This window comes from Pteronotus mesoamericanus, unplaced genomic scaffold, assembly GCF_021234165.1.
Source record: "Pteronotus mesoamericanus isolate MK-2021 breed Mesoamerican mustached bat unplaced genomic scaffold, CSHL_Meso_final scaffold_167, whole genome shotgun sequence".
Taxonomy (NCBI): Eukaryota; Metazoa; Chordata; class Mammalia; order Chiroptera; family Mormoopidae; genus Pteronotus; species Pteronotus mesoamericanus.
The window spans coordinates 30,866,154-30,888,298 of NW_026555308.1; the positions used below are offsets into that span (position 1 = coordinate 30,866,154).

The 22,145-nt window shown below is 35.7% G+C and overlaps 1 protein-coding gene across 1 annotated transcript in view; it reads right to left on the bottom strand.

Moving 5' to 3' along the window:
• SRFBP1 (serum response factor binding protein 1) overlaps window positions 1–22,145 on the bottom strand; it is a 74,773-nt gene that overhangs the window by 36,952 nt on the left and 15,676 nt on the right. The window contains exons 2-5 of the mRNA XM_054589348.1: window positions 21,059–21,155; window positions 20,229–20,547; window positions 9,911–9,999; window positions 8,812–8,884 (exon numbers count right to left, since the gene is read on the bottom strand). Of these exons, the coding sequence (XP_054445323.1) occupies window positions 8,812–8,884; window positions 9,911–9,999; window positions 20,229–20,547; window positions 21,059–21,155 (578 nt within the window). The remainder of the gene's footprint in view (window positions 1–8,811; window positions 8,885–9,910; window positions 10,000–20,228; window positions 20,548–21,058; window positions 21,156–22,145) is intronic.

Genomic DNA, 22,145 nt, shown 5'->3' on the forward strand with positions numbered 1-22,145 from the left:
ACTATAAGCAAATTTCTTGCCAACTTTGTGGATTAACAGTGTCATTCACGCCTCTCACAGTATTCAGAAAGCACAAGTTAGTGACAAATGCTATCCAAAGTTTTCTCTCATTTTCATATTCAACTACATTCTAATCCTCCAGAAATGTACTTAAAAATATTAATATTATTAAAAATTAGCGTAGCCCTGGTTGGTGTGGCTCCATTAGTTGGAGTGTTGTTACATGGACCGAAGTGTCACAGGTTCAATTCCAAATGAGGGCACAGGCCTGAGTTGTGGGTTGGGTCCCTGGTAGGCGCACATGTGAGAGGCAACTGATCAATGTTTTTCGCTCATATCACTGTTTCTCTTGCTCCCTTTCTCCCTCCCTTCCCCTCTGTCTAAAAATCCATACACACATCCTTAGGTGAGGATAAAATGAAATTACTGTAAAAAATTAAAGAGCAATGCCCATTAAGATTTTCAAGACCCTTACAATATAAAAACGCACTACTCACAATCACACACATGGTCACATGCACACCCTCTGCCATGATGCACACAGAATTTCTTTCTATAGCATTTTTGCTGTACAATGAATATTATGTTAAGAAGGAAACTTTCTAATCCATGTTGCTATAAAATTCTTTACATTTAAATTCTTTAAATAAGTACATATGTACTCTGTATGTAAAAACATTAAATATGTAAAATGAAAAGAACTCTAAAGTACATACATAGTTTCCTGTCTTATTTCATTTTCTCTACATTTAATTTTGTGACCTAAAATTTAGTGATTTCTAAAAAAATTTTTTAAAGGATAACATTAAGCAGTGTGTAATTTTTCAATATTATATGTGTCTATAAATATTCTCATCTATCCTTATACATTTTTTATAAAATACATTCTTAAAAGTAGAAATACTCAGTGAATTTTAACATGTTGCCAAACGTCTGTGTAAAAAGGGTATACCAATTTCTATGCCCACCAATAGTGAGAGAGCCTTACCATATAGCAATATCCTTTCCACAAGATATTCTTCTGATCTCATTTAGTATGTAGCCATTAAATTTTACATTGTTCGGCCCTGACCAGGTAGCTCAGTTGGTTAGAACGTTGTCCTACACACCAAGGTTGAGGATTTGATCCCTGGTCAGGACACATACAAGAATCAACCAATGAATGCATAAATAACTGCAACGAGAAATGGATGTTTCTCTCTTCCCTTGCCTTCCTCCCTCCCTCCCTCCCCTTCTTATCTCTAAAATTTCAATATTTTTTTTTTACATTGCTCAGTCTATAAAATTACTTATGAGTTACCTATTTAATAGTGTCCACCAGGAGAGATATTTCCAGCAACTATAGTAAGAGCAAAGCAAGCAAAGAGAGAAAAAATGTGATGGGACAGGTAGGAAAAAAAAAAATTAAACAGTCACACAGACACCATTCTCACTGATACCTGCACTACCTACACTCTTCTAGAGAAGTCTGTTATTTAGCTCACTCTTAGTAAAAATACTATCCTAAGTTGAAAGCTTTTTATTGGGGATCTTTAAGGCTACTAAATTATTTATTACTTGGTTTTTGTAATGCATTAGAGGAAAATAATCTAAACTGCAGATTAATAAGAGAAAATTCATAGGTTATAGTATTCATTATTGCAGATCCTGTAACCATAAAAAACCACAATGTTCAAGGAGTACAGAACATAAATAAGAAAGATAAACATTATGCCTCTTCCATCCCTGGACCACAGTTTATGGATTCTAGTTTCAGCCCTAAGGAATAAAGTATGACTGTGACAACAATTTCGGACTTTTGAGATTTACACATCTTTTTACAGACAAGAAACAGGATGGGGAAGAGGGAAAAGGAGAGAAGGCATACTTAAAATCACATGAGTAAGAACAGAAACATTTTTGGTTTTAACAGCACAGTTTTGTCAAGTAGGCTAGACCACAAAGGAACTACAATTTGAAAAATTTATCAATAATTATGACCTAATGAGTTTACACTTCGAAAATAATATTGCTAATTTTAAAACAAGAACAACATTAACAAAATCACCTAGTTCATCATTCCTTTCTGGAAAGTCTTTTCACTTGATTTCCTAGATGCCATACACTCTTGGTTTTTTTTCACCTTTACTGGCAGTATTTCCTCATTTACCTATTCCAAGTCTCTAAGACCTAAATTTACAGTGCCTTGAGGTGCTCAGCATCTTTCTTAGATACTTATAATTACTTGAACACTGGCTACCTCCATTTCTGGGTATGACAGACTGAAACACTAATAGATTTTAGGTTCTTCCCCACTCTACCCCCCAAAACAACCAAATCATAAAACCTGGACGTACTGAAAGAAGCCCACTTGAAGATAAAGGAGAGAAAATGGAAGACAGACTCTGACAGGGAATCTAAGCTTAAGAAAAAGATGCAAAGCTATAAAATACGCCACCAACTCTTCAGAGTGTATGTAGGCTAAAGCTAACTGCAGCCTGCAGAGTTCAGGAGCAGTGGTTGCAGAACCTACTGAAGAGGGAAGCCTCTTGCTCCCTTTCTCCCTCCCTTCCCCTCTGTCTAAAAATCAGTAAGCACATCCTCAGGTGAGGATAAAATAATACTATTGTAAAAAATTAAAGAGCAACACCTATTCACATTTCCAATACCCTTACAATATAAAAACGCACTTCAGGAGTACTTATCTACTGAAAGAGTAGGGGAAAGAACCATACAAGGAATCCCTAAACCTGAACCACTTGTGTAAGAAACAGATTGAAAGCAGCTCACTAAAAGGCGAAAGATCTGAATCGAGGGCTGGAGTCCAAAAATATGTTATTTTTTTCTTAATTGAATTTATTGTGATGATAATGGTTAATAAAATAATACTTATTTCAGGTGTACAGCTCTATAGTAAATCATCTGTACATTATGTTGTGCATTCACCACCACCATCTCCCTCCATCAGTTTATGCCCCCCTTTTACCCTTTTAAACCTCCCCCACCCCCTTCGCTCTGGTAATCACCATACTGTTGACTATGTCAATGAGTTTTTTCTTTTTTTGCTTACTTCTTTCACCTTTTTCACCCAGCCCTATAACCGTCTCCCCTGACAACTGTCAGTCTGTTCTCTATCTAGTTTGAAGTTAAAGCCAGCCACAAAAATTAACTGCTGAAATAAATGCTCATTGGAGAAAAATAACCAACTCAGAATAATGTCCCAAATACTATACAAAATTACCCAGCATATGGAAAACCAAGAAACAGAAACATTTTTCCTCTCCACAAGCAAAAATGGCTACTAGCACTATCCTCAATAAACAAACCACAACCTCTCAATGAATTAAAATCTTATCAGAGAAATAAAAAATAATCCCAGCAGAGAAGCATAAACAACTGATTAAACCATAGAGCATCAGTCACTGGATGAAAGACTACGGTCATCTCAAAATTATCCTACGGTCACCTCACGTATCATTTTATAATTGCAAACAGAAAAGCGCCTTTAAAATGGAGAAATCCAACAGACACCTAAACCAAGAAATTAGAACTCAGCATCATCACTAATAAAGGGACAAATTTGATGTATTATAATGCATTATCACTATATTGTAGCATTATTATTTTTCTCTAAGTTTAAAATATTTTCTAAAACATTGGAGGGATACACAAACAAAAGAGGGCAGAAAAGCCCAAGGAAGGCTATTACAAGTCAGAGAAGGAAAAATTAAAACAGCTGTCCTGGGATGCAATCACTTCCTTTACCAGGAGAAAACTCAGGGAGAGGTAGGTGATGGAGTTTAATCTACCTGCTAATATACTGATAACTAGTCCTCCTGGTAAACAGACTAAGGATTTTTATTAGGAGTAAAGTCTTTATCTGAAGAATGCTCTTGGCAGAATGTCCCCTTGTTAAGGAAGTTTACAGTAAACAAATCAGAATCCAAGGATTTCTAAGGCAGGGCACACTGGAGAGTATTATGTAACCTACAGGACCTTGGGGTACAGAATGGGAAAGTTTCAAATTCTAAATGCTCTCTGCTATGAGGTAATAACTAAACTTCCGATTTAGAGATCTTATCTACCCGGGGCCAGAAAGTCCATGTCTGATGTAAAAAGGAAGGACCTGTGGAATCAGAGTCCCATATCTCTACTTGCTTCACCTGAGCTTGAAACTATCAAAAAGTGGATTCTAGGTAGTATCTCTAACATGTGAGCTTGATTCAATAACAGAATTCTTTTTTTAAAAAGATTTACGTATTTACTTATTTTTAGACGGAGGGGAAGGGAGGGCGAAAGACAGGGAGACAAACCTCAACCTGTGGTTGCTTCTCACACACCACCACTGGGGACGTGCACTGCAATAGGCATGTGCCCTGACTGGGACTCAAACCAGCGACCGCTTAGTTCACAGGCCGGTGCTCAATACAGAGTCACACCAGCCAGGGCTGATATATAAATCTCTGGGTTAGCTTACAAATAAAAAGATGAAACTCAAAAGTAATTATAACCTTAGATTAACAGTATTACTGATATTATGACTTTAGTAGTATAACTGAATCAAATGTTAATTCAACACAATTGATACAGTATACTTATGAGATAAATGAGGCATGTTTTACCAATATGGCGAACTTCTTTTTAAGTACTTGTATGAAAAAGGAACTAACAAAATCATGGTATATAAAATTACAGAGAAAAACTCAACAGTTTTTTTAAAAGCATATAAAACCAGAAATATCACAAAACTGTAATACATGATATACAAGAGGGGACTCAAAAAAACACCAAGAATTTATTTATAAAAAGTTGTTTATTTAGTTTAATGTGTTTAAACTTCAGTCACCTACAAAGTACTGTCCATCTGATGCTTGAGATGGAGATGTTTATTGAGATTTTTTTTTTCTACTGCTCAAAAGTTTTTGAACTTGATTTTCATGTTTTTTAGTGCTTCTGGCAGTTTTTGTTTTACTTCTTCCACACCGGCAGAACATTTTTCTTTTAGAACTTTTTTCATCCACGGAAACAAACAAACAAACAAATCATTTGGATCAAGATCAGGTGATTAGGGAGGGTAGGGCACAGGGTCATGCCATTTTTGGTAAAAAATTGAACACTCAGCACAGTGTGAGCAGGTGTGCTCCTAAATCACCCATCATGAAATGGGCAAATGCACTGAAAGTCTTCAAAAAAAATTCACTTAAGCTGAATGCAGCCTCTCACAACAATGCCAGCTGGTACACTGACACAGATGGCTTCCCAGAACACTCACTCAGCGGGGGAAGCCTGTTCTACAAGGGGCCAGCCTTTCAGAAGATAATTCCGGTTTTTCGGGGGTTCCCCCTCTTATATGGTAAGCCTATAATCCAATGGGTGTGCAGCCTAGAACCCTTCTAAAGAAGTCCACTTAAGTGAGATTGTGCCCATTTTACAGAGTTGTGGTGAAATGAAATTCAAAAGATTTGATATAGTTATTATGTTATTTTGATGATGTAATATTTTACCTAATTTTATACAACACCTCCACACCACTTCTCCTATTTCTGATCCATCAATAACCACTTAAAAGAGGCCAGGAAGGAGCACGAGATAAAACGATCCTAACAGGTGATGAAAGCGTAAAGGATGCTTTTAATAATAAAGACTTGAGAATGTATACTGGAAAAGAATAAAACAAAAGCAAAGTTTTAAAATAAACGAGCAGAAGGCAGACCAAGGTCTCACAGAATAATATTCACGTTCTCACTGTATAGGGACACTCAGTAGAGGGAAAAGCAGTGGCCTCAGAGGGAAGGAAGTTAACAGAAAATAGGGAATTAACTGGGTATATGTATTTAGCTACGAGGCATTAAAGAATCTGAAAACATGCTGCACACCTCCTTTGGGCCTTTTTTTCACAGAGGACACATATTGTGTTTATTATATTACCTCACCCAATCTCTAGGAGAGTAGAGATATAGTTCAGAAGTTCTATAGTTCAGAAGTTCTGGTTGTACTGAAGCAGTAAAGTAAAATGGCCAAGGCCATCAGCTTTATAATAAGTTATGAAGCCTAAGAACTATTTGACCATGGGTAAGTTGCTTAACTTCTCTAAGCACTGGTTTCCTACTCTGTAAGACAGAAATAGTATCTACCTCATGAGGGAGTGAATATGAAACTCAGGATAAATAAGGCACCTTTTACCTTACGGCAAATTTCTTTTTAAGCCCTCATACAAAAATACTAATAAATTAAAAAAAAAAGGCACATAGCAAATACTCAGAAAAGCTAGTTATATTACCTTTATTACTGAGGAAGAGATTTCTTGTATATTTAGATTAATTTCACTTGTCTGCCTTAATTTTACTATCTCCTTCTCCAGCTAAATAACTTAGGGATTTGTAAAAGCTGATGAAATATTTTAATTTCCAAAGAAAAAGGAACTGTTTCAGAAGCCAGAATTTATACTAGTATCAGAGTTCAAAGTAGGAGTACTATTAGAAAAGGCACCAGAGTTGGTATTCATATATTACAGTCTATAAAATTAGAACCCATGATTTTATAGTATCATAAAGATCAGCGCCCCCCCTCTTTTCTTGACCAGACAAAAACTCCCATTTCTAAAAATATCTCAGGTTTTTTCCTTAAGGAAGTCATCTTGCAACAAAATACCCTATGATCATAGAAAGCAAGTATAGGACAGTATGTCATGAACAAGACTATAAAAATGTAGTGGTATATGAGCCAAGGAAAAAATTCATCTGGAGAAATGAATAAGTACAGGTTTTTCTTCAAATTTAATTGGGACTGTGAGTTTTCTGTTCTGTGACTATTTCTTTGATACTCCCAGGGACATGATCAACAGTTCTTTAAGAAATTACAAATGACCTTTCACTTTAAAAAAATGATCTATGTATTTGATTATTTTACAAAAGTAGACCAATTTCATAAAAGAATCATAAACAAGGATTAAAATGTGACATGTAAGGAAAGCACACTTAGTCTTACTCTTTTTTTCTGGTTTTTATATTTAAATTTAATCCAGCTTTTAAACAGCATTATAAAAAAAGATAAATTCACAGCATCCAGTTCATACCATCTTAACCACTGCCATGAATTCAAGGAATATATATACATAATATATATAAATAAAATTTTATGAATTCTAGGATTATATATGCTATGCATTTCAGCTTTCTATGAGGCAACAATTCCACTGTGGTCTTATATAATCACACACAAACAAAAAAACACTATAGATGTGACACAGTAATCTTGTAAACCTATGAACTTTATCACTGAGTTCAATTTGTTCTTGCTGGTCAGGTTTAAGAGTAAAAGGAAATAAGTTTCACATACAGATCAAATAGGACAATTTTCTCTAACTTTAAATGAAATCCATTATTAAGAGCTACAAAAGGGAAGTATTCTAAAAATTAATGAGTTTGTTTTCATAGTCTTCATACAGTGCACACAGGCCTATTATATATAATGTATCCTTTCCATAGAAAAATAAAATCAGCTGTTATATAGTTGCTCAAAGCCTCTGAATAATTTAGGACTAGAAAAATGACTATTCAGAAGAAATTACAGGGAAAAATTTACATAAAGAATGTAATAATTTAGTAAGAACCATGGTTAAGAGAAAGTGAAAGACACAAAGAGATATGCAGTAACTTCCTATCTTGAGTTATCCTCCAAACAAAAATCTCTGAAGATTTCGTTTCTCATAGGAGTTTCATGAGGAAAAAAAGGTATATGAAAAAGCCTAAATGATACGTGATCCAAAGTGACACAATGTCAATTAGGAGGCAAATATAGACTGTTTTGACTGAATGGGGGAATAAAGGGAGATTAAAACTTTAGAAAAGATACATTAAATGGAGTTCATAAATTTTGCACTCCTGTGATAAAAATAACCCCACAAAAAAGTAAATACATAAAAACACCTCACACCAAAGAAAAACCATGCCCTACATCTGTTTCTACTCAGATTAACTGTAGTAAATAACTTTGACCTATAAAAGATTTTACCGTCCCTTCAAAAGGAAATAATAGTGACAGGCTTTGATAATGTAACTCAATTAAAATATTTTAAGAGAATTCAATCATTCTTTTATCTATCTCAAAACTTAGAAGCTACATCAAAATATAATAGTCAAACATACATGCAAAATGACCCTGCAATTAAGATAATTGCTAGTACCAAATGTTGTTTTTAAGTTCTGCCATAAAACAGTCTCCCAGACATTTAATAGTATGTCATTTGGTAAATGAAAGTTTCCACAAAGTAAGAGCAGTGAGAAGACCTAAAAATTATGCTAGTGAAGAGTCTGGCTGAAAGAAATAAAGATATGGATCATTTTGATCCAACACTAATTTTATTTCAAGTTACTACAGAGCTGAATAAAATGCTGACACCACCACACAAAAATTTATTGAGTTGGCAAAAGGCAAAGCATGATGTCAGCCACCATGCAATATCCCTGTCCACATTACCGAATAGCATGGACACTAATTCTTAAACTTAGACTGCATGCCTAAAGTTACAGTAAAAATAAAAGCCTAAGGCATGAGGCACTATTAAACATAGATGAGTTTAGTTTGGCATAGTGTTGACTCAAATTAGTCTAGCACTTTAACAAATTCAGTTAAAAAAAAAAAAAGAAAGAAATGCAAGCTTAAACATATTACAGTGTTCTAAACGTGCTACATTCTTCACCAAACAGACCCATAAAATTAGTCTTAGTCAACTTGCAGTAATTCTCAAAAAGTAACACAACACACACAGAAAATGTAGGCTGAGATAAAACACAGAAACACAGGTATGTACACATCCACACAAATCCTTACCTTCATGGCATGAATTTCTTCAAGTAATCGTTGTGCCCGTCTTTGGTTTTTTAACAGTGCATCTTCGGTACCCCTGCAAAAAACACATTACAGTATGTAGCCAGATAAAGCATTTATTATAAACTCATATCATAATGAAAAACCTTTTAATTTCTTTTAGAAAGGCATAATAAATCTCTAAATGACAAGCAAAGTCATTCTGCATTGCCCTTCCCCCTTCCAACACATACCCCAGTTCTATCAACGAACCCAAGTTTTTGGCAAATTAAGCTCTATCCTGGCATAATATTATTACCACTGATAGCTTGCCTTCTGATTCCTTAATGGGAAGGCTAAATAATAGTTTTTAATTAATCATTTAATAACACATTGTATTTAACATAAGCTCCATAAACTACAATTAAAGGCTGGATATAATTTTATTAAATGAAAAAATTTGTTCTCTGAAATCAGAAAACATAAAGAGAGGAAGGTCATCTTCTGAAACATCTATGAAAGGAAGCACAAGAAATTAATCAGGAACAAAGTACATCTGAAAACTTTGTAAGTTCATACTTAAAGTTTAAGGACTATAAACGACATACTTTTTCCTCTAATACCAGTGTCACTGAAAATACAAAATACTATTTTTTCAAAATATTAGATGGAACACAATGCTTTGATAAACACTTCCACAAGGTATTGAAGATTTCAAAGTAATTAGTAATTCAAGAAATAAAATGATTTAAAATCTTTGTAAGTGATTCACGGTATTACTAGATTTGCTAAACTATAACATCTTAAAGTAAGTTCTAATAACATAAAACACATGCATAATCCCAAAGGTTCTTCAGTCTGAAAAAGCCAAAAAGAGACTTCTGAAAAAACAGCAAAAGAATTCATGATGTATTTTAAGCGAATATGGTCCAAACCATGTAAGGATATGCTGACACAGCGCATTTTATCTCATTCAGGTCCTCTCTAAATATTTTAAAAAAGTGCTGTATGAGTAAGATATTTAATTATTCCTCTATGTTCCACCCTCAAATTTTGTAAATACTGAATAAAAACAACTTTTGACATTTTATTAGTCATAGGGCCATTACTTTAAATGACTAACTTTTTTGACTTGAGTCTGCCAACACTCCTGACAAGTTTTCGGATAACCAAAACTCGGATTCTCTTCACTTCTTTTCTCATCTTCACAACCTTTAAAGAATAAAGCCAAAATTAATTCAAGAAGAAACATACTTTAATTTTAGTCTAATATTATAGACTAAGTCTGCCAGTTTAACCACATTTCTATTTAACTATATTCATAGTTTGATGAAATCACACTTCTTCCACAAACACTGAAGGAATAAAGGAATACATCAGCATTTTTAAAATGTGTCTGAGGACTTAAGAGAAACAAGTTATCTTAAAAAAAAAGGCACAGCATTCTCAGTGATTAGTATTTTAATATTATACTTATTACATCTTGTTAGGCTTGGAAAATAATAAACTAAGATCAGAGATCATATTAATCTTTCTATCCCTGGGCTTAAAGCAGAGCTTCACCCATGATGGTGGAAATTTAATTTACTGAATGAGTGTATTAACAAAAGCAAATGCATAAAAGTGGTATTTACTTATTAATAGAATACTCCTTCCATGTTTTTTATCAATAAATTACTTGAGGCATAACTTTAAAAAAAAAGCCAAACCACAGGGGCACATCGTGTGTGCACATGGAGATACATGCTTGAAATCATTCCATTCGAGAATATTAAATTCTAAGAACAAAAATATAAATAAATAGGCCACGAGATGACAATATTCTAATGATAAAGAACTACATGTTATAATAGTACTCAGTACAATGGGATGCTATCATTTTGAGTTCATGTTTTGTCTATCATTATTAGGAGCCACCCATCTTGTTAATTCCTCCTGTAAAGTCTTTTTTCCCCCTCCTCCACTTTAGGGACTATATAAAATTTAGTTTAGATACAATCTTTCCTGTGAAACCTTCAATGATTTCTTCAGTCAGAGAATACTGCTCCATCCTTGGGATTCCCAATATATTTTATAGTTAGAATCTATTTCACTCACTGTCATTAATCACTGTGGCTGTCTTTTTCTGTGGTTTATGAGCTCCTAGAGGACAGGGGACTTGCAATATTTCCATAGTGTTTTCTGTGCCTTGCAAGAGTGTCTGGCATACACAATCCTGCAAATTCTTTTTGCCAAAGTAACAATAACAAGATCATCCTATTTCTAAGGCTCTTGCATTTGGCTGTACCTTCTCTTACCTTTCTTTCTTTCTTTTTTTGGGGGGGGGATTTTATTTTTTTTTTAATTAATTTATTTACTTTTTAAATACATTTGTCTTACCTTTCATGAGTATCATTCACCCCTCTATTCCACTGAAAATACTGATAATCAAGTTACAGTTTCCCTCCACCCTAAGTTTTGCTATCATTCTTGGTGGCACAGATGCCCACTTGATAACCCACTCCAATGTATCCTCACTTCCCGACTTCCTCTTTTCTAGTGAACTAATCCATTTCATCTCAGTCAGGCACTTACATGGTCACACTGTAGTCCTTATCATCACATAACTATTCCATTTCTAAAATGATCAGTTAAATATTCCACTAGATTACAACTTCTATCAGCTCCACCCACCACAGTCATCTCTGACTTCACTGGGATCAACAATTCACTGACCCCACTACTTTGTCTTAAATAGTCTTTTGCTTTTAATTTTCCTCCTCTTACTCGGTTTAGGTACCTGATCAACATTTGTCAATATCTTTAACAATCCAATATTTAGCAATCCCTCTAATTCATCCTGAATGAAAATAACATTCTTAGTTCTTTATCACAGCATCCCAATAGCCAAATAGTCAATTCATGCTATCCACTATAAATTCATCATAACTAACCTCAAATGGGCTCCTACACTTCCTAGCAATCCTACATTTTTTTTTTGTCAATCTACTCTACAATAACTATTTTAAACCTTTGGCTTCTTAAAAATATCTAATATTCCTCTTGATCTCTTTTAATTTCATTGAGAAGATAAACATCAGATGGAAACCACCATTTTTCTAGTACCATTAATACCAATTTACTTGCATCACCCGCCTTCTTCTACTAATAAAGTTGCAATACAAGTAACAATCCTACATGTATCTGACATTAATCTTTTAACTGTTTTGGATCAATCCTTTCTGCCACCCTAGAACCCTTACTATACATTATCCCTTTACCCTAGCATTGCCAATCTCTTAAATGAATGCTTCTCATTGATTTTATTATACTTGAGTCATTTTCATTAAGGACAAAACGAACAAAACATCCTCCCTGCAAAGTCCACCAGGAGCACCCTCTGTCTTCACCTGCCACAGAGCCCTGCTTTTAGAGATGTTCAAACTCACTATATTCATTTTTACATGCCACATAATTTCACTTTGTGGAATTAGTTTGTGGTGTGCAAGACACCTATGATTTCTAAACATCCCTGAATCTGAATTTTTCAGACTTCATTTTACTTGAAATGTCAGTGGCACTGTTGACCACTCCCTGCTTAAAACACTTGTTCTTTGGTTTCCATGACACATGGCAGAATACTCTCCTGGTTTTCCTTCTGCCTCTCTAACCGCTCCATTATGCTCTTCTCTGAAGGGCTCATCCACATGTAATCAGCCATGAAATGTTAGAGTTCAAAGGACAGTCCTAGGCCAGCTCTACTTCCTAGCCTTAAGTGATCACATTTCTGTACACTGTTTCAATCTGCCACCTAAACAAAGATGAGTCAAAAATTTCTACCTTCAGCTGAGATCTTTCAGTTCCACAGCCAAATATGCAACTGCCCACTTGAGAGTTCCTTTGCTTAGAGTCACTCCCATGTCACATTTGAACCCATGTCCTTCACCTCCAACTGGATCCCTTTTTTGGTATTTCATGTTTCATGGAATGGAATGATTTTCAGTTACAAACTTAAGGCTCATTATAAACACTTCTCATTTCTAAATCCCTCACAATAAATCTATTACCACTTAAGAGTGCTTACAGAACTTATCATAAACATTATTTTAATACTTTACTTTTAATCTGATTATATTACATGTGTCTTTCTTCCAGTAGGTTATACATTCAATGAAGGTCAAGTATCTTGTTTTACTCAACACTGTATCTTAACACCTGACATAGTGGACAACATACAGTTAAGTGTGTTAAATAAACATCTGCTAAATAGATGACCAGAACAGTAGCAATATTCACTTGTTCATTCACTGGTTGTTTTTTTTAAAAGGTTTCTTTGATTTTTTTCATTAGAGACAGAGGGGAAGGGAGGGAGAGAGAGATGTCCATCAGCTTCCAGCATGTGACTGGGAATTGAACTGGCAACCTAGACATGTGACCTGACCTGGAATCAAATCAGCAACCATTGGGTTATGAGATGATGCTCCAACCAACTGAGCCAGCCAGGCAGGGCGTTCAGTCAGTTTCAAATTAATATTATAGTAACAGAATAATCAGATTTCTTTTCCACTAAATATGTTAATCATGTTGGAATCTGTTTCAAAGTTAGAGTTATTTTGAAAAAAATGAATCTTCCATAAATGAAAAGGCACTTAGTGTAGGTTTAAGTGGAAAAAAAAAAAAGAACTGCTACATTTCGTAAGCAGCATGAGGTTTATGTTTTTTGAAAGTCATTCATAAAATAAATAACAAGTGATAAATTTTTCTTAAAATATATTAACAAATGTTTCTAACTGCTGTAGCATGCAGGTGCATGAGATTATACACCATTTGCTTAACCACTGTTAACCAAACTTAACTAATAAGCAGTGGGCAGAGTTGGTCCTCGGTTACATTCCAATCATGGGAAAGCTAGATTCCAATTTTAAAATTCCAATTTAAGAATTACTATGTTTGTCATTACTGCATAAGGGAATCTAAAAGCAAAGGGAATGCTTCACGTACTTACTTTCATGCCAATGTCAAAAAATGCTTTTCTAGGTTATTAACTTTCTCAGTATTTGTGTACAAGCAGGAGAAAAATTTAGTAAGTGTAGTATATTTAAAAAATAAGTATGTTCACTGTGTAAAAATTGAATTATACTTTTATTTTTCTCACAACTGCTTATCCCAAGCTTTCTTCAAGTGTTTATATTTATTTTTGCAAAACTGACAAACAGCTACCAATAGCCTTTGAACTAGGACTAAAAGGGCTGGTGAATTATGATGCTGGTTGACAGATGACCCAGAAGTCAACAAATAGAGGACTAAAACTACTAATACCATCAGAAAACCATAAAATACACTTTGGTGAATTGTCCAATCAAAAGCAAACAGAACTACCATTGTTAGAAATAGAATAAGAGTATGGTATTTGGGAGGGACAGAAGGATAGAAATGTGAGCAGAGACATAATAATGGAAAGCAAATGTGCTGACAGAGAAGTGGAAGAAAGGCATTTGGAGATAGAAATTAAAGAACAAATTGGAAGATCACGATCACCAGATTGAGAAGCCTAAGCTAAGGGCTTCCCAGTAGCAAAGGAATGCATTTAATATAATCTCCAAGAGCAGAGGAAAGAGTTCACACACACACACACGCCCCCACCCACCACACTCTTAAGTGAACCTAGACATGCAGATACTCTCAGTTAATCTGGTAAAATCTGAACATAGTAATGTAACACGAATCTCCCTTTGGATAGACAGTACAGAAATATGACCTAAACTAAGAGGAAAGCTAATACACCTACTTGGAAAAAGACCATGTAAGCATATAGGGAAGAGACAACATAAACACAAGAAAGGGAACCACAACAGCAAAAGCTGGCAGGTCCAACTCTAGGAGATTCCAAATTGTACTAGAATAACTCAATTATAGGGATAGATGTATCACAGCCCAACACTGCATCATGTAATTAAAACCTTTTCTGTGGTTCTATATTCCAAGCAGACAATGTAGATCAGTAGACCGGGGGGAGGGGGGGGACGACTTACAATGTGAGCATCACTGTCTATGTTAGATATATTTCTTAATAAACAGGCTTTCTCCTTAACATAGTCTCATAAGCTTATGGTTAATGTGAATTTGCTTTTGAGAGAATAAGCTATACTTTTGGGATGATAATGATAGCAAGTTTCTGATCTACAAAGCTGATAGTAAACTTTGGTTGACAAAGTAAATACTACTTTGAAGTGATTTTTTTGCATTTAAGGAGTTTTATAAAAGTTTAAAATTGGTGTTTAAATGATGATATTTCCATTTTTTTAAATTATTTTTCCAATTACAGTTGACATACAACTGTACAAGTGTTTTAGAGATTTATATACTTTATGAAGTATCATCCCAGTAAGTCTAGTACACATCTAACATCATACATACAGTGATTACAATATTATTGATTATATTCTCTATGCTGTACTTTACATCCCTGTGATTATTTCCATAACTGGCAATTTGGATGGGGTCTGGGGGGTGGCTGAATTGACTCTTAGTTGACTACCTGCTAGCTAGTCAATTAGCCAGCTTCTTTTGATAATGCACTGACTTTACCATTCATTTGAATTATCCAGTAACAAAAATTCAGTTAGCAGAAAACAACTACTTCAAAAGCTTGTATTGTTGCAGGGGAGCTTATAGTGCTAAGAAAAATCTGAGTGTATCTGTGTTTCTTATAATACATTAAAACTTCTGGTTATTCATTCCTCATCTATCAGACTGGCAAAAACAAAAACCTGTGACAACACATTCTGTTGGTGACGCTGTGAGGAAACAGGCACTCTCATCACTGCTAGGAATGCAAGCTGGCCTGCTCCTTCCAGAGGTAACTTCAGCAATACCTAACAAAATCCTGCCTCGAGGAATCTAGGTAGAAGACACACCCCGTGACCATTCATTGTGGTGTCCTTACAAAATGCTGCATAGGAGATAAAATACTATATAAAGTCTACACACAGTATTTTAAATCAATGTGACAGAGCTGCATATATCATCATGGATAAATCTTAAAAATGTTTGGTGACAAAAGTTGCTGTTAAAGTGATCATGCATAGGATATAACATGCAAAGTTTAAAAATATACAACACTGGGTATATATGTTACTAAAATTATGAAAACTATGGATGAGAAAATAACACACAAAAAGAGTAATAATTACTTCTGAGGTTGAAAATACAGTTGGTGGAATTAAGCAGTTTAATATGGCAAAATAATGACATTTGCCAAATACAGGAAATAGATTACAAGGACATTTGTTAGATCCTTTTCCATATATTTGAACTATTTCATAGTTAAAATTAATTATGGTTTTTACACAGAGGACTTATTTGGTCATTATTGTTTAAATATACTTTTTTATTTCCAATGAACAAAAATTTAAAAATTCTACAGTGCTTGGTAATTATCTACAACTTAATCATTACTGAGAATATGCTGCCACCTAGCAAAACTTCACAGAATAGTTTAACAACAACAACAACAACAACAAAAGTAGTTCTCTTGCTATGGACGGACCCTGATTTACTACTTCAATAAAAATTATTAAAAAGAATTACATACTCAAGTATGAAATAGGAGCTCTGCAACTTCAAAAGCATAAATACTGTTTTTGGCATTCTTATCTTTTACAGTATGTGGAGGCAAATCATTTTGTTCTCTATAACATTAGCTTCTACATTTACTATATTACAGGAAATGAAAAGCAATTTTAAAAAAAAATCTTTTATTGATTATGCTATTACAGTTGTCCCAATTTTTCCCCCTTTCTAATTAGCTTGTTGGTAATCTGCTATCAAGAAAAACATAATCTCATTTTTATATAAAGCCCTTGGCCTTCTTATGGCATTAAAGTACCAAATCAGATTGTTTCACCTCCTAATTCTGATTTTATACATCATTGCTACCTAAAGAAATAGATGACTGGAACAAAATCAGCTCTGGTTTTGCTAATTCATTACTCATTGGAAAAACAACATAACTTGTTTTCAGTTTTGCATCCTTTCTGTAGTTCTGATGAAAAGGGAGGAAAAAAGGCTACATTTAGGAGATCCTTCCCCTTCATTTGAATGTTAGATTCAAGTTGATCTATCCATACTTTCCTCTGTCCAATAAGTATTTATTTGTTACTACCTGGAGACAAAGTGCTATGCTAGAGGTTAGGGAAGTTGCTCTAATAAGTCAGTTAAATATTCTCCCTTTTAAGTACACATAACATACTGGTACTTATTATATAAAGCATGCATTAAATAATCATGAGATGAAGTAAAAAGTGATAATTTATATATTTTAAATATGTAAAACTTTACATTACTTCAGAAGAATAAATATATTTTAAGGACCCAGAGTGAGGAAGTATTCCAAAACTAAGCCTAAGTTTATCCTTGGAAATTTTTTTAAAGAATGGAATTATTAAGGGTAGAAGACTTTTAAAAGTTAGCAGAACAGGTGCCTCTGGAGGCTGGCTTTTATTTTCACAAATGACTTTTTGGATAATTAAATATACTGGAATTTTAAAAAGAAAAACTGTAATAGAAAATTACAACACAAGTAATCAAATCAAACAAATCACAGATATGAGTACTGACATCCCAAAGATAATACCACAGATACATAGATGTTTGGGAATCTGATGAACACCTAAGGACTCCTTTCTCCATAGAAATACATACGAACACCATGTTACATATAAATCCAGGCAGTTTTAGGATCCCTGAAATACATTCTTGGATCTCAGTTAAGGAGGGACTAATTTATTATAAAAATAATGCCTCAAACTACTCATTCAACAGATAGGTACTAAGGATATGACAGTAAACAAAAACTTCAGTCAGGTGGAGGGAATAAGAAATCTCTCTCTCACACATTCTCATATACACACTAAGCAACTATTACAAGCGCTAAAAATAAGTAAATGGTTCTACAAGAGCTTATAAAAGGGGTAAATGAAAGTCAAGAATGTTTTCTCTGGGAAAGTGACAAGGAGATATATAAAATGTCCTAATGAGAGAAACTGATAAAGGGAATAGCACATGCAAAGGATCTGCAATGTTGTGCTTAGATAGAGGAAGACCAGTGTAGCTGAAGCACAGAGACAGAGGTAGGGTGTACGGGTGGGGAGTGGTAGAATAGAAGATGGGGAGATAGGCCTTATTTAGGTCCTTACCAAAAAGCAATGAAGAGCCACTAAATAGGTTTTAAGCAAAGCAGTCACATGATTAGATTTATGTTCTGAGCTACGCTGCACAGCTGTACTGTGGACAGGAGGCTAGAGGGAGAGGAGAGTCACACTGAGGTAGCTGGGAGACTAGTGCAGTGGTGCTGGAGGGAGATATAACCTCAGGTGGTGACGAAAAATTAAAAAAAAAAAAGTCTGAAAGGTAACAGGGAATTTGAACTCTTTTTCAGATACATCTCATCCTTGGAGATGTTAATTCATTTCTTTTACCATTTTCCTATAAGATGGATTCTCTCAGTTTCCATGAATTATTTTACAGTAATGATGTTAGGCACTTATCTGCCATATTTGCCTTAGTTCTTTCCGAAATTGATTTTGTCTCTTTTTCCCTTTTGGAATGTTTTTCAAATTTTATGTAGACAAATCTACATCTGTTTTTACCTTTGCAATTTTTCTCTTCTTAATTTAAAATTATAATACCTTCCATCATTCCACTTTCTTTCCCACCTTCACATTAGAACATAAAAGATTTACTTTAGCATGGGATATGTAAACTTCCTAATTCGGTAAGTTCATTTAGTCATCCAGCAAACATTTACAGAGCACACATGCTGTAGGTGAAAGATGTACACAGAAGAGAGAAACAGATAAACAAGTATTTTCAGAGTAGAAAGCACTCTGGTTGCATAAAGAATAGACAGACACTTAAGTGAATTAGTGAAGGCTTCTAAAGGTCAAACTTTAACTGTTTTGACGAGGCCTGGAAATTAGCTAAGTGGTAAAAGAAAGAGAGTTAAATAAGGAGTGGTATATGTCATTACTACTTTCAGAGTAATTACTAAATTGAGCAGGAACTCACTAGTATTTCCAGTGAACTCCCAGAGATATCACTCCAATTAAGGTGTTTTATACCACATCACTAACCTAATGCATAAAAGCCAGAAAACCTGCTTCCTGGAGCTAGCACAAGCTCGACATGAATATATACTAAACACCTTTGGAACTTCCCTCTCAAATAAATCCTGCATTCCACTGCCAAGTGGAATACAGACTTACTAACCCAGCAGGAAGTAATAAATTTCATTTTCCTTTCTTTCTTCATACCACAGGCTCTCATCAATGAAGAATTATCTATTCCTATACCAACCAGTGGTTTACTACTTCCCTTTTCAGGCTTATACTGGTCCACCTGCGTGGGATGCCTTCTTCCCCTCCAATGAATCCACTGACTGAAATCCCTGCATAATACCTTTAAACACAAAGAACAAATACCACGCTAACTTCATTTTGTCTTCTTTGCAAACTTTTCTGCATTACTAGTTTTCTGGGCATTATTTTGCATCATAGGTGAGTGCTGCTTACCTTACTTAAATACAGGTTGCTTGAAAATAGAAAATATGTCTTACACAACTGTGTAATATAAATAGTGAGTTGCTTATAGCAAACACATATAGTCAATGAATAAAGAGGTAAAGAACTTCTTTCGCTGTAACTGTGAAATCCTCATTTGATCTTTGCTTTTCCAGCTTAATTGTAGCCTTCAGATGACTTATGACTCCCTTGAATAGAAGCAGAAAGTGGGAATAGAATAGGAGCATAAATGGTAGCCTGGTGATATCAGCACGTTATGGGGAGGTGATGAGGGCAAATGTTTGATAAGACTGGATTCTGGAAAACAAAAGGAACTGAGGACAGCAAGTATAAACAACTCAAAGCTTGGCTGTAAACAGAAGCAAAGAAGTGCCGCAGTAGGTGGAAGAAGACAGGAGATACTGGGGGCGTACATTCTCCTAAGATACACGATCTCTTTCAAAATCAGAAGTTTCATAGAAGCTACGTAAGGCAGGTAACATGGAGACTTTATTAATTGTTGGACACTGTGCAAACATTTCACATATTCCAGTTAATTCTCACAACCTTGTGAAATAGGTACTATACTATCACGAGTTTCGTTTTACAGACGAGGACGCTGATTACAGATATAAAATAACCTTCCCAGAGCCCCACAGATACAAATTCCCGAGGCCTGACGTCCAGAGCCATGTCTCTTGCTTGTCACCCAGAAATCGAAAAGGGGTGTTACCGCTGCCATGCTGCGTGTCCTGGAAAACCAGCCTGGGCCCACCAACAAGCTCCTTCCGCCGCCCTCCCCTATCCTCACCCCCGGCCAGACCACGAACCCTTCAGATGCAGATGTTCTCTTCTGAGGGCCCTACATGTCACCCCCACAGGATCCCAGACCTCCTTGCTCACCTCGTTATTGAGGTTCAGAGTCCCGGATTCGGCCATGGCAGACGCAGGAAGAGGACCCGCCGCCGCCGGCACGTGAACTGTGTCTCCTGTACGGCATCTGCGTCGCAACGCCCCCTCAACGGCGGCCTCTTCAGCCCAAAACTCATCAGACGGAAGAGGTAACCAATGCACATATAACAGAAACAAAGACTCTGGAGGGAAGTACGGAAGTGTGGGACAACAACTTCCGGAGCAGAATGCTACGCGCCGGAATTGCGCGTTCCTATGGAGATCAGGCGCGGGCGGGTGGTCCGCTGGAGGCTCTCGGAGCTGTTCGTAGCTGTGTATAGGAGTTTTTGGGCATGCTGAATTTTCTAGTTTAAATATATGCACTGTAAACTGGGCTCGCGTTGTAAAGACCTTGGTTTTTATGTCCTAGTGGAGGTAGGTTCTGTGAAAGCATGACTTGTATTGCCAGTTTTTGTTCCAAATATTTAGCGTAAGTGAAGATTTATACGGTTCCAACAACTTTTTTGTTTCAACTTAACATTATAACGCGGGCATGAACATATTTTCCTGCACACTGTAATAAAGTTTAATTTGATAATAAACGTTTAAAGCAAAACCAGAGTGCACATTTACTGACTCCTGTGGGACTAGATATTTTGAAGTGTTAGCTTGCAGGCAGAGGAGACGTGAGAGAGTGAGCCTGATTTAGATAATATATTAATTAATACTTAACAGCTATACTACTAAGTGATAACATGAATCAAGTGCTGGGACAAATGCTTTGCTTGCATTATCCCCCAAAAAGAAATCAAATGAGATAGAAACTACTATTCTTATTTTACAGACGTGGAATCTGACTTAACAAGGAGCTAAATTTCTTGCCCAGAGTTGCCCAGGCGGAGCCAACCGCTGCTTCAGGACTCCAGGGCTGGCTGTAATCTGCAGGCCCCAGTACGAAATGAAAATGCAGACAGAACCCCTCATTCAAAACGTAGGAAAAAGTTCATTTCATGGTGTTTATTGGCCTGTCATATGTTTTTTATTTGGTGCTAAATCTGGTACTCCCTCAATCACAGGAATAGGGGTGGGGCTCATGCAGACCCTCACTGGTGCTTGCGACCCCTTCCCCAGGACTCAGGGAGGATGATATGTGCTGGAGCAAGAACCCAGCAGGTGCTGGGCATAGGCAGGGGTGTAGGAATCCAGAGAAGCCAAATGGGAGGACATGCGAGGCAGGACCACACATGACCTGAGACTGAGCCCTTGAGGTGTATCTTCCATTGTCCCACTGCACTCACAAAACTCAAGTTCACAGATCAATTTATTAAGAATTTCAAGAGTCTGATGAAAGAACACTGAACCCAGGCCCATTTCTGTACTCGGTCCAAGACACAGGATGGTTCAGAGCCCATGCTCTTAGCTGGTGATTCTGTATTCAGTTTACAGTAAATTGGACTTGTATTTGGATTAGGATTCCTTTAGTTTAATGTATGATTTGAGCACAGATTAGTTAATGGCTGACTTCCTCTTTGACTAGTGTCACATTTTAAAGGTAGCTTTTTATTTTGCCATTAATAAACGATATATTGAAATTGTCTACTTATCCATCCGCTTCGTCTCATTAAAGCTGAGCTCCTGGAGTGTAGGGACTTTTAGCTCGTGGGTAGTAGACACTCCATACATAAATACATAGGGGAGAACATTTTAAATGTAAATGTAGCACATTATGGGAGATGTGTTTTCTTATTTTGGAGAAAGATGTTATGATTCCACAATGCTTCAGAAAATGTATTCTTAATAGTTCGTTTATAGCTCTTAAAGGCTGTAGTGGTTACTCTTGACCATGCCTCTTATTCTCTAATACCTCATATTTCTAGCAACTACAGTTTCCTTAGGCTCAGCATTTGCTTTCTACCTTTTCTTAGTCCA